General features: G+C 62.7%; 1 protein-coding gene across 1 annotated transcript; it reads left to right on the forward strand.

The window, feature by feature from the left end:
- Positions 1-7489: 7489 nt before the first annotated feature.
- LOC115499153 (histo-blood group ABO system transferase 2-like) lies at positions 7490-11889 on the forward strand. The gene is made up of 3 exons (XM_032595529.1): positions 7490-7630; positions 8948-9083; positions 11073-11889. Exons 1-3 carry the CDS (start codon positions 7490-7492, stop codon positions 11846-11848), a joined length of 1053 nt encoding a protein of 350 aa, XP_032451420.1. The 3' UTR covers positions 11849-11889.
- The last annotated feature ends 718 nt before the right edge of the window (positions 11890-12607 follow it).

Consider the following 12607-nt stretch of genomic DNA (forward strand, 5'->3'; position numbering starts at 1 on the left):
GAGGCACGTAGGACCAGGAATCGGGAAGGCTGGGAGCCACAGTGGGGACTGCCCAGCACGTAGGTCAGACCAGGCGCTGAGACCCGAGCCCAAATGTAATGGAGCCCCTGGCATGCGTGTCTGGTGGGCACAGGGTCTGAACGAGTTCACCTCTACCTTCCCTGGGCCTGGGACCCAGGCAGGAGGGGTGGCTGTGCCTGGACCCGGAGAGGACCCAGGCCCGCGTGAGTGTGTTCCGTGCCAGGCCCACCCCTTCCTCGTCCTTCCACGGCCACGTGTGCCCACGAGCCTCACGGGAAAGCAGGCACGGGACGTGTCTACAGGTGGCTCCCTGACGGCGCCCCTACAAGTAGATGCCACAAGGACCCCACTGTGCAGACGGGGAGACCTGGGGGCCCTAGGAGGCACGGGATCTGTGCAGGGTCTCAGCACTGGTCAGGAGGAAAACCCAGGGCTGAACCCAGCGCTGTGGCCCCAAAGCCGCGGTACCGGCTACACCAGGCCTCGCGGGGACGTGTCTGGGCTGTGTTGGTGTCACTGTAGGGACAGGGCATGGGGTGGAGGGTAGCCCCTTTGCAGCCTGGGAGGGGCTCTTGTAGGAGCAGGAAGCCGGGTAAGGGGACCCCAGGAAATGACCTCACCTCCCTGGTAACAGACCCCAACAGAACTCGGAACCCGGGTCACCAGGCACCCACGTTCTGGAGACAGCGCACCACTGGGCTCATTCGTTGGGACACCTTTGCCTGACGAACATGTTCTCCTGTTGTGTGCCCGTGTCCCGCAGCCGCCGGCTCGGGGGAGCCCGCGGCCGCGACGCTTCCCGACCCTGGAGAGAGTGGGTCAGGTCGTGCACAGGACGCCTCAGGTCTCTAGCTCGCAGGGACCCAAAGGTAACACAGGAGACCCAGAGACATCCAGTCCAGCCCGACACCGCTCTGATCTGACCAGTGCGGCCCCAGGTCCCCTCCCGTGTGTGTGTGTGTGTGTGTGTGTGTGTGCGTGGAAGGAGGGGTTGTGTGTGGAGGGCCCACCTGAGCAGGTGCAGGCTGATGAAGGGGTTAGATGCCTGGTGGGCTCACACCCCTGTCAAGGCTGGCTAGGAGGGACAGGTTGTGCTGGGGTGGCCCTCTCGTCCCCAAGGTTCATCCCAAGCCCTGGTGGTGGATGTCACTGTGTCCCAGGCACAGGTCTGTGCACACTCAGGTCTGTGTCCAATCTGGGAGCAGCGGGGAGGGAGGGTGGAAGGACACTGAGGATGGCTGGGCGGGGCTGTGATGTCTCCGGGCCGTCCGCGGGTCACTGTCTTTACAGAAATCAACCGATGAAATCGGGAGGCGACTGTCGGAATCCCGATTCACCTGTCCTACAGAGTTGTGCGTGTGCCCCGTCGCCCAGCAGGGCCACCCTGGACCCAGGGAGAGAGTGGCCACACGGAGGTCTCCGGAAGCAGGGCCGGGAGTTGGCCTGGGAAGGCCTCCTTCACCGCCCTGGCCCCTCCACAGGGTCCTGGTTCACCGGTCCTGGGACCAGGACCCGGAGCCCCCGGAGCCAGAGCCCGAGGGTGAGAAGGCTGGGGTGGGAGATGTGTGTTCACGGGGCCCAGGCGGTGCTGGGCCACCCAGGGAGGAGCCCCCGCGGGCTGGTGTGGGGCCAGGAGCAGAGACTGAGAGCCCCGGGTTGTGGCCTGCAGGGGGGCAGAGGTCCTGGTGTGGGTTCCTGGCCGCGGCTTCTCGGGGAGGCTCTGGGGTGAGTTGTGTCTCTGCCAAGGCCCCTGGAGAGGCCGTCGCTGGGTGGGGGGGAGACCTTCCCTCCTCTCACCCTGAGGCCTCGGAGCCGCTGCAACCATCACTCTGTTTCCTTCTCAAGAGTCCGGGGCAGGAGCGGAAGCCGGTGCGGCTCCAGAGATCAACCCAACAGCATCGTGTGCCTCGGGGGCTCTGCAGGCAGGGGTGGTGCCTGGGGCGACTCCTGCAGGGGCCGGAGAGCCAGCAGGGGACCTGGGACCCGTGCGGGGACAGCGGGCACCTGAGCAGAGTCAGCTGGGTCCTGCTTCTGCTCCCAACACTGTTCCTGCCACTGCCCTTCTCCCCGCCCCTGCCCCCGCCCTTGCTCCCACATGGATGCCAGCCACAAATCAAGGGCCTGAAGGCCTACACGGGGTGTTTACTTTATTTTTGTTATATTTTATTTCAAATTTATTCTCCAATCCCTGACCCCGACCCCCCACCAGAATATCTCTTCCTCTTCTCCCTTATACTTTTTCTGTTCTACTTTTTAGCTGTTACTTTATTTGTTCATTAGTTATAATCTATATTAATCTTCAATAAAAAGTTTTATTTATTTTGCATTGTGCAAATCCTGAGCACCGGGTACGCTCACAACGCTGTGAACCGCGCCACAGAATTTTGCTGCAGAATATCTCGATCCCCAAGGGTCACCGTGTACCCAGAGCCCTCACTCCCCTTTCGTGCCCCCGCCAGCCCCTGGGAACCCCCAGTCTGCTTTCTCTCCATGTTCCGTTACCTAGTCTGGAGGTTTCCTTCAAGTGGAATCTCTCCAGAGATACCTTTGGGTCCGCACCGATTTTCATATGGGACAGATTCATTTTTGTACTTTGTGGTCGTTTGAAATAGACTTTTTCTCGTTTGATATTGAAATCACAATGGATTAAGGGATTAGGTGGGAATATGGAGGCCCCTTCGGTGACAATGGGCACGGTCTCGGGGTGGAGACCCCTTTTTGTGCCATGACACCACAGCCTGAAGCCAGACAGGACACGGCTGGACCTCCCGTGGCCCAAACAGAAACCGGGAGATGCAGAAGGCCGGACGGTCACACCACAGGGGGAAGAGCATCCCTCACGACCCAGGGCCAGAACGGTTCACAGGCCTGTGGGCCAAATAATGCTCCAAATCAGTGCGTTCCCCGGGATGGAGGCCAGACCCGTCCCAGTCCAAGGGGAGGCGACCCCCGTGGGAGAGGCTTCAGAGATGTGGGCCGTCCCGGGGTGGGACTCGGGTAAGTGAGACCCAAGGGAGGCAGCGCTGGTCACCTTCAGACGGGCAGGTTTCTGGTCTGGGGACCGGCAGCCCAGGTGTCCACCTGAGGAAGCAGAGGCCCCAGCCGATCCCCAGTGAGAAGTCCGCGTCCTGCAGGGGACCGACTGGCCCAATACTGGGAGAGTCCCCAGAGCCCAGAGTCGGCCCTTCCTCAGCCCCATGTGTAGCCCCAGGCACGTTGGTCAGCTCTGCTCCCCTGGGTTCGGGGGGGGCCCTCGACAGGTGGTAGGGTTTCCCAGGAAGAGGGACCCCGAGCCCCAGGACGCCAAGATGCACGCCTGCGGGTAGGACAATCCAAAGTCAAGGAGATGGGCTTCCTGACCCAGCTCGTCTTACTTGTGACCCAGGTTGTGCTATTAGCCTCGGTGTCCCCATCTGTGACATGGGGACATAACGGGCCTTCTAGATGGGTTGGCGCATTCCCTGAGACATGAGGTGGAATCGTGGCCTGGTGCCTGGAGGACATAAAAGGGCCACCTGGAACGCTGTCCTAGAGTCCCCCCAGGGCACAGGATTCCGGAAGCCCCTCCTTGGCCCCTGCCCGCTGTCCCCCTTCTGGGAACACTCAGCGTTGTTTGCGGAGGAGGTGAAGATGATCCAGAAGGTCAGCAGGTCCCACGTGGAGGAAGGTCAGCGCTGGAGGGACAGAAGGACGTGTCCCGTGCCCCCTTCCAGGGCCCGAGCTGTGACGCCCTCTGACCGGACCTCTGACCTGACCTGGTGTGGACCCCACTTCTATGGTTTCCCTCCCTTCCTCCTTCCGTTCCTCCTTCCCTAATTCAGCTGGGGAACTCAGGTGCCTGCTGTGTGCTGAGCACCGTGACCTCTCCAGTGAGCACGACCCGATAGGTCCCCCACGTGGCATCTTCCTTTGCAGGGTCTGAATCTTCCTGTGCTGTGTCCCCTCTGGCGAGTCTGCGAGGGAGGCCGCTGCACATGTCCCTGCAAGGAAGCACGAGTCCAGAAGGTCCAGACCACCTGCCCCAGGTCCCACCTTGTGGAGCCTGAATGGCAAGGCGGCCCCAACCCCCACAGTGGATGAGGGAGGCTGGACCTTCGTCCCTCCCAGCCTTCTCCAAAGTGCCAGGCCTTCTCTCCAGCCCGGGGCGAGCCTGCTGGGCACACGGGCCCCTCCGAACATGCCCTCGTTCACGTGTGGGTCTGGGCCCCTTGCCCCACCCTCAGCTCCTCTGCCGGATGCAGGGGGAGCCCTCTCCTCTCCCTGGGTCTGCTCCTGGGGTCCCGGCCTGCTGGTCTCAGAAGAGCTTGCAGATTTGCTCCCCGTGACCAGCGTGGGATCAGGGACAGGATGGGGGCTGTGGGTCGAGGCCAGGCCTTAGCGAGTGCGGGACCATGGGATTTGGTAAAAGAATGACCTGCAGGTTCAGCTGGACTCCTGTAGACCGAGCCACCAGCCTGCATACCGACTGGTCCCCCCTGAGCACACAGGACAACACGGAACAGAGGGGCAGAGACCCGGAGGGACAGGCTTGGCCCAGCGCTCACCTGCCCTTACGGTTTCAAACCTCACCTATACGGGGGCGGGCGTACGCCATCCCGACGGTACCTAAGGCAGAAGCCCTGTGTGGCAAACACAGGACAGAGCTGCTCAGGGTGACACCGGGATGAGGCGTGGACTCCCCGAACGTCCACGGCCCCCTAGAGGCCCGACCCCCAATCCCAGAAGCACCGCTTGACGAGCCCATGAGGAACCCATCGCTTCTTTTTATAGCAGGGAACACTGAGGTTTTGTCCAAGGTCACCCAGAACTTCGAGGGCAGAGCCCGTGGCAGGTGGCCTGAGACCTGGCATCTGTCCACAGAGACACGTCTCCTGTTGTCGCCCGGTCCCGGTACCGAGGCCCCGCGGGGTCTGACGTGGATGTCTGGGTCTACCCTGAGCTTTCCAGAGCCGTCTGCTGGGCTCCCTGGAAAACGCTGGCCCTTGCTCCAGACAGAAGGTTCTGCCCTCCGGTAAGAAAAGGGAGGTGCATGCACTCACTGGGCTAGAGGCCCTGCCCCCACCTGCCCTTGGAGATTAAGGTCTGGGGAGCCCTGTCTTCCTGCTCCTTCCAGGGTTAAGACATGCTCGACCACAGAGCCCCTCCTTCCTGGGAGACATTCCCGGGCCTCTTCCGGGACCTCAGGCGGAGGTCACAGCAAGGGATGAAGCGGGAGGATCTGGGCGGTAGGGAGGTTGAGGACGGAGTTTGGAGGCCAGGGCTCCCGGTCCAGCTTGGCCGCTAACCAGAAAAGGATCCCTAGCCATTCCCCCGGGGGTGCCGCCCCATCCCCTTGGTGACGTCAACCCCTCTCCTGGAGTTACCAGCGGGGAGACCGACCACCAGGAAGTTCTTCCTCATCTGCCTGGAAGAGTAGAGACCACGTTCACAGACAAATCGAGAGGCGTGTTTCCCTACACACCCATTTGACAGATGGGAAATCTAAGGACAGGCCAAGGGAACCGAGGCTTGCTTCTCCGGGGTAGCTCGGGCATAGCCCCTCCACCGCGGGCCTCACTTGGCTTGGTCGTAAGCTGCTGGACGAGCCCCCTGATCCCAGCGAGACCACATGGCTGTCACCAGAATTGCTCAGTGAACCCCTCCCTGCTCTAGTCAGCTCCATGCGAGCAGGAACTAGGTTGGCTCATTGCTCTAAGTCCAAGTCCCCAGAACCTTCCCGCAACGTAGTGGATGTTCACCTTCTCTCGAATAACCAGGTGAATTGATATGCGTAAGGTGCTGTCATTGACAGAAACCGCTTCTGTCCTTGTTCCTTTGTGGATGCGTCCATGCCTGCCCTCAGCACCCTGTCTGCTCCCCGCTGTGTGCACCCACCTGGATCCCAAAAGGGAGCCCCAGACCCACCCAGGAGGTGGTACGGCCTCTCACCCACTGCCAGCAAGGGGGAGCGCTGTCCCCATGGCCCTCCTCACCCTGAGAAGACATGTAAGCCATATTCACAAAGGTTTTTAACCATCGTACACACACACACACACACACACACACACACACAGAGCGAAGGGTGGGGACCCTGGAGGACCCTCACACGTATGTCTCCTGCACCTCCTGCCGCCCCTGTGCTTTTGTGGGTTTGCTCTGGTTCTCTCGGATCCTCCTCCCGGCTCCCTTGAAGGCGTCAGGTCTCCGCCCCAGTCCCTGGGTCACCCACCCACCTCTCCTCTTAGGAAGACGTGCAAATGCGCACCCTGCATTTCCTCCCATCTTCCTCTCGCCTCCCAGACTTCGGTCGTCAGATTTGGGAGTCGAGAACACCCCTTGTGTCTTCCCTCACCTGTCCTTCCACCCAGCTCTTCCCAGGCCGGCCCCGAGGCGGTCCTCGGGCTGGATTCGTCTCCTGGGAGGTGGGGTCAGGGGGCAGAGGGCAGACGGTGCCGGTGGGGACAGGAGAGGGCCGTGGCCCACAGGCCGAGTGCCGGCTTGTCTGCCAGGGCCCCCGGGCTGGGTGAGCCCCGCCGGTTCTCCTCTTTCTTCCCGGGAGGCATCCTTGTCCTGAACGGGCACCAGGGAACCTGAGTGAAGAGACCACTTTGCTTTGAGGCGAGGGGCGGAGTGGCAAGGGCTGCAGAGGACGTTGGCCTTGGATGGGGAAAGCGAGGCCGGCCACGCACCGCTGTCCCGTTCAGGTCCCTCTGCCACCTGAGTGCACCTACAGCCAGAGGGGCCGGTTCCCAGCAGGCTGGCAGCGTCCCCCAGGAGCCCCCGGTCCCTCCTCTCTGCCTGAGGACTCTCTCCCGGAGATGGGAGCCCGTCACAGCTGTCTCTGGGGACCTCTGCTTCCTCACGTTGTCACCCGGGCGGCTGGTCCCCAGAGCAGAAACCTGCCCCTCTGAAGGCGACCACAGCTGCCTCCCTCGGGTCTCACTTGCCGGAGTCCCTCCGCAGGACACCCCGCATCTCTGACGCCTGCTTCCGTGGGGGCCGCCTCCCTTGGACTGGGATGGGTCTGGTCTCCATGCCGGGGAAAGCACTGGCTTTGGTGCAAAATTTGGCCCAGAGGCCTGTGAACCGTTCTGGCCCTGGGTCGTGAGGGATGCTCTCCCCTGTGTGGTGTGACCGTCCGGCCTTCTGCATGTCCCGGTTTCTCATTGGGCCACGGGAGGACCGGCCGTGTCCTGGCTGGCGTCAGGCTGTGGTGTCACAGCATGCACAGGGTTCTCTCTCTCTGACATGTGTCCTCTTTTACTAACATAGCCTCTTGTATCCTTGCGACAAACCCTCCCCTCCCTGGTGGAAGGCCCGTGTGACCGGTTCTGAGGAAGAGAATATAACAATGGGTGTCGCTTCCAAGCTGGTTCATGAAAGCCTGTGGTGTCTCCGGGTTCCTTTTCTCCCGGGTCCATTCTCTGTCTCTGTGTCAGTGTGTATGTCTGTGTGTGTGTCTCTCTCTGACGAAGCAAGAGCAGATAACATGAGCTGCCCCAGGAGGCCCAGTGCCAAGAACCTGCAGAGGCTCCAGGCTGAGACACAGAAGTCCCGAGACCCCCAGTGCCAGCCGAATCCTGCCAAGAGCACGTGCCTGGTCGCGGTCTTGGAGGCGGACCCTGCCCCAGTCGAGCCTCAGCTGAGCCTGCAGCCCTGGCCTCCTGGGTGACCGTGGGGCTGAGGCTCCCAGCCGAGCCGAGCCGGGAGACTGGCACAGAAAGTGTGAGGTGGCCCAAGTAAGGTGAATGTGTCCCCCAGCACAGACAACAGCCCATCCTCCAGGCTGGGGGCTGGGCCCGCCCTCCTCCCTCCCGAGCTCTCTCCGGCCACACTGGCTCCTCCTCAGCTCCTCTCCGGACAAACCCTCTGTGCCTCCGAGTCTCTGCAGCTTTGCTCGTCCCCGCAGCACACTGCTTGCAGACGTGTGCGGGACTGGCTCCTCTTGTCCTTCTGGGTCCCAGCATCAGGGCCACCCTGGAGGCCTGTGAGACCCCACCCAGGGGCCCCTGGCCGTCCTCCTTCACCCTGCTTCATTTCCCGACAGTGTTGGTGTTTCCTTTCACACGGATTCCCTCTTGTGCCTTGACCCACCTCCCCTCTGGGCTGTGAGCTCCTGGAGGGCTGGGACCTCGCGGGACCTTTGACTCCGGCCCCCGGGCCCAACAGCCCCTGCTCGGGGTGAGAGGAACAGGAGCTGAATGCGTCCAGAGAGGATCTCAGAGTCCCTACCTGCCTCTGAGCAGCTCACGCTGTGGACATGCAGACTAATAGTAAGAGGTACAAGTTGGGTTGGGGGCAGGGGACGCCCAGCTTGACCCCTGAGCGTCCCTTCCCGCTCCAGAGGCTTCACTGAGCACAGTGGACACAGCCTGCCCCCTGGTGGTCAGCACCGGCATGACAGTCCCAGGCTTGGAAACCAGAAAACAAAACACACGTCTTTGGGTGTAGTCAAGGCAGCAGCCCTCCCTGGCCCTAGGGGGGCACAGGGGCAGGACCTGCGGGCTCCAGGGGCGGTGTGAGGACTTCAGGAGCCTCCCTTGTCCCCCGTTCCACCTCTCCCGTCCCGGTGCCCCGTTCACTCCTAAGGCTTCCTCACCCCAGCCAGGGCACTACCTCTGGAAGCCCTTCCTAATGAGCCCCCGGGGCTCCGACAAGGAGGGTCTTGACCTCGGTGTCCACACCAGGGTCCATGCTCGGCCATGTGCTGCCCACCCAGGTCCTCGGTCCTCCAAGCCCCCAGGCTGCCCTCCGCTCAGAAGGACCTTGAGGGAGGAGAAAGCATTTTCCCAGGACCAGGAGCATCTTGGGGCAGGGGTGGAGGTCCAGGGCCAGCAGACAAGCCTGTGGGACCCTTGGGACACCACGTCTATGCAGCCCAATTTACACAGGAGTAAGCTGAGGCCTGTCCTGTAGCCCCCTCCCAGTACGGGGTGTCTCCTTCTAGCTCCAGGCGGGTGGCGGACACAAGACCCCAAACCCCGTCTTCTCTGGGTGCCCCGGGGAAGTGCCCAGCCCAGGCAGCCCCCTGGGTACCCTGGAGACCCCGCTGGTCATCAGGCTGGCACATCTCCCCACCCCACGTATGAGCCCTGGTCATGCTGCCAGCACACTGGGCGCCCCTGCCCCGTGGCAGTGCTGCCTCCAGTTCCGTTCTTCTTGCCCCGGTGTCACCTCCCCCCTCCAGGGTGGACTCCCCTTGAGCCGCTGCTGGGTGGTCAGTGTGCGTGTGTATGTGTGTGTGTCTTCGTGTGTGTGTGTGTGTGTGTGTGTGTGCGTCTGCTTGCCTGTACGGTCTGGGGACATCCAGATATAACAGCCCCACCTCGTATGGGGTTGATAGGGATCCGACGGGATCTCAGGGGTCTCATTCCCAGGGCGAACCCCAGGGGAGGACTGAGTTTGGCCTAGGACGGAGACCCCCACTGCTTGGACTCTGCCCACCTCACGTATCCTGGGCCGGTCCCTGGCCTCAGTCTCCCACCTGGCCCTGAGGTTGGGCGTGGAGTGACGTCAGCGTGGACGTCCGAGGGCGATGCCGCGGAAAGCCAAGCACGCTTTTCCCAGTTTGATGCCGACTCAAACGCCCAGGACCCACCTGGGAGCCAGGGGAGGTGGAGGTCAGCGGTGGGATTATGGGGTGTCTCCGGGCCCATCACTGTTCTCTTTCTCATTTCTAACATCCTGAAGGAAATATGCCAGTAACTGGAAACAAGGTATCACACACGATGTCTGCATAACACCCTGTTCTAGATTTTCTGAAACAAGGTCCTCTACAATTAGGGTCATGGCAGACACTGGACCCCGGCCAGCACCCCGGCGGGAGACACCGTGGCTGGCGTGCAGGGTGTGGGGCGGCAGGGCCGCCTGGCAGGGGCGGGGATGTTGGGGGACGCACATCTCCCCCGGAAAGCTGATGTGTTACTTGGGTCTCAGCCCTCCCCGCAGTGTCTATATTTTGTATTCCACCTGAAACTGGCCCAACCTTTCGTTCCAGAATTTCACATGGCCAGTAACAGCCGGGACAGAGGAGTGAGCGCACAGGTGGGCAGGTGGTGGGCATGTCCTCAGAGGAAACCAGACTCCCCGAGTCGAGCTGTGAACCCACAATCACATCGGCTGGGTCTGGACTTGCCCCTGGTGACCTGACTGGTGGCTGGGCAGGGGTGTGTGTGTGTGAGTGTGTGTGTGTGTGTGTGTGTGTGTGTGCATGTCCCCTATTGACACGGAGTGCCCACCTTCCCTGTGGGAGGGGTTTCTGGGCCAGGCACCGGGAAGTAGCCTTAGGGCCTGCTCAAAAAACTGTCACCGAGGGGCTCACCGCACTTGCCCGATGACGGGGGAGCTGCTGTGTGCAGGGTGGGGAGCAGCGAGCCCCCTCGAAGAGGGACCAGCCATGGGAGGCGGTTGGAGAAGACTTCCAACCTCTTGGGGTTGGGGAGATACAGACCTGGACCCGGGAGCTTACACGCTCGGGTTCAGTGCTGGGGCCCGAGCAAGCGCCCTCTTCCTCCAGGGGCCCTCTTTGGCCTCCCCTGGCCACATGCTGGGCCTGAGTCCTGATCTGGGGGAGATGCGGGGGTGACCCCTCCTCGGAATACCCGCCGTTGACTGAGGGCCCAGTAGCCTTCAAGGGAGGGCCCTGCAGGGGCAGACACAGTCCTGGGGGGCCAGGGACCGACCACTGAGCCAAGAGGGGCAGGTGGCCGGCCCTGCAGGTTCTGCGAAGTCTGCGAGGGCACGTTGACCAGAGCTGTGCCCGAAGGGTCTCGACTGCCTCACAGCAGGTGGGAACCTGCAGGGGATTTGCCAGGGGCGGGTCCTGCGGGTGGAGGGGGTCTGCCAGGGGAGCTCGGCACGGGGGTGCGCTGCTGGCTCCAGCATGCTGACTCGAGGCTGCACGGGTTTCCAGCCTCCTCCGCCTCAGGCTCGCTCCCCTTTGTAAGATGGGGCGCTGATGGTCCCCCGTCCCCTGGGGCAGAGGTTAGGGAGGCGCCGCGGGCACACTCGCCCAGGACAGGCCAGGACAGCGGCTGTTCCTTAAGCAGCCCAGGGTCTGCCTCCTCGATAAGGCGCACAGGTCCGCGGCCCCCGGCTTTGGGCTCCTGCCGCCAGCCTCTGGCAGCGACCCTCCTCCCGCCCTGTCCCCTGTCCCTGTAGATACGTGGCCTTCCTGGAGCTGTTCCTGCAGACGGCGGAGAAGCACTTCATGGTGGGACACAGGGTCACCTGCTACGTGTTCACCGACCGGCCGGGGGATGTGCCCCGCGTGCCCCTCGGGGAAGGGAGGCAGGTGGCGGTCCTGGAGGTCCGGAGCTACTCGCGCCGGCAGGACGTGTCCGTGCACCGCGTGGAGATGATCCGCAACTTCTCCCGGCGGTGCTTCCTCCACGAGGTGGACTCTCCGGTGTGCGCGGACGTGGACGTGAGGTTCCGCGACCACGTGGGCGTGGAGATCCTGTCCCCGCTCTTCGGCACCCTGCACCCCGGCTTCTACGGGGCGGCCCGCGAGGCCTTCACCTACGAGCGCCGGCCGCAGTCCCAGGCGCACGTCCCCAGGGATGAGGGAGACTTTTACTACGCGGGAGGCTTTTTCGGGGGGTCGGTGGCCGAGGTTCTGCGGCTCACGTCAGCCTGTCACCAGGCCACAGTGGTCGACCGGGCCCACGGCATCGAGGCCGTGTGGCACGACGAGAGCCACCTGAACAGGTACCTGCTGGACCACAAGCCCACCAAGGTGCTGTCCCCCGAGTACCTGTGGGACGAACAACTGCTGGGCTGGCCCGCCGTCGTGAAGAAGCTGAGGTATGTGACCGTGCCCAAGAGTCACCGGGGCATCCGGGACTGATGACGGGCTGGCCTAGTGTCCGTCAGGGGTGCCACCCTGACCCCAGCCGTCAGAGCGGATGGCCTGTCGCCGCTCCCTTTCTCTGTCCAGTAGCGGGACATCGCCGAGGCCCGGCGCCGCCCGCATCCGGCACGGGCACAGTTAGGCTTGACCGGGGGCCTGCCGGGGGGCGCGGCTCCGGCAAGACCCCTTGCTCTTCGGGTTCCTGGTCAGAGTTGAAAGGTCGCTTGCAGCCGCGGGCAGGACGTGAAGGTGAGGCCGGATCAGGACCCCCTTGGCTGGCGCCTGGCTTCCCGGCAGCCTGGGGCACAGCCCGCCGCCCGCTGGGGCAGGACAGCCCCCCCACCCCCTGGCCTCCCTCAGTCACTGCGGTGTTGTGGGTGTCACGCTTGCCCTGTCACTGCCACTAAAATGTTTCTGGCGGATGACGGGAATTGCGGGTTGTCCCGGAAACCTGCCTTGTGCGCTTCCTCGAGGCCCCGGCCAGGCCTGAGTGCTGCAGTCTCTCCGCCTCGCGTCTCCCTTCTCACATCAAGGACAGGGCGGTCCGCGTTGCCACTGCTATTTCTCCGTGACGTTGGCCAACTGTTACAATTTCTGGGTCACTTGCTGCTGTAAACGGCTCCAATTTTATGTCGGATGCTTTTTATTTTTATTTTTTTATTTTTTTTAAGGTTTATTTATTTTTGAGAGAGAGAGAGACCATGAGCTAGCGGGGAGGGGCAGAGACAGAGGGAGACACAGCATCCGAAGCAGGCT

The sequence above is a fragment of the Lynx canadensis genome, chromosome D4, assembly GCF_007474595.2.
Source record: "Lynx canadensis isolate LIC74 chromosome D4, mLynCan4.pri.v2, whole genome shotgun sequence".
Classification (NCBI taxonomy): domain Eukaryota; kingdom Metazoa; phylum Chordata; class Mammalia; order Carnivora; family Felidae; genus Lynx; species Lynx canadensis.

Excerpts from the sequence above, each read along its gene's own strand:
- LOC115499153 (XM_032595529.1), top strand. The coding sequence starts at position 7,490 with ATGAGCTGCCCCAGGAGGCCCAGTGCCAAGAACCTGCAGAGGCTCCAG. Across the intron at positions 7,631-8,947 it reads TGGAGGCGGACCCTGCCCCA|CTCCAGGCGGGTGGCGGACA; the intron begins GTCGAGCCTCAG and ends GTCTCCTTCTAG. Across the intron at positions 9,084-11,072 it reads GGCACATCTCCCCACCCCAC|GCGCACAGGTCCGCGGCCCC; the intron begins GTATGAGCCCTG and ends CTCCTCGATAAG.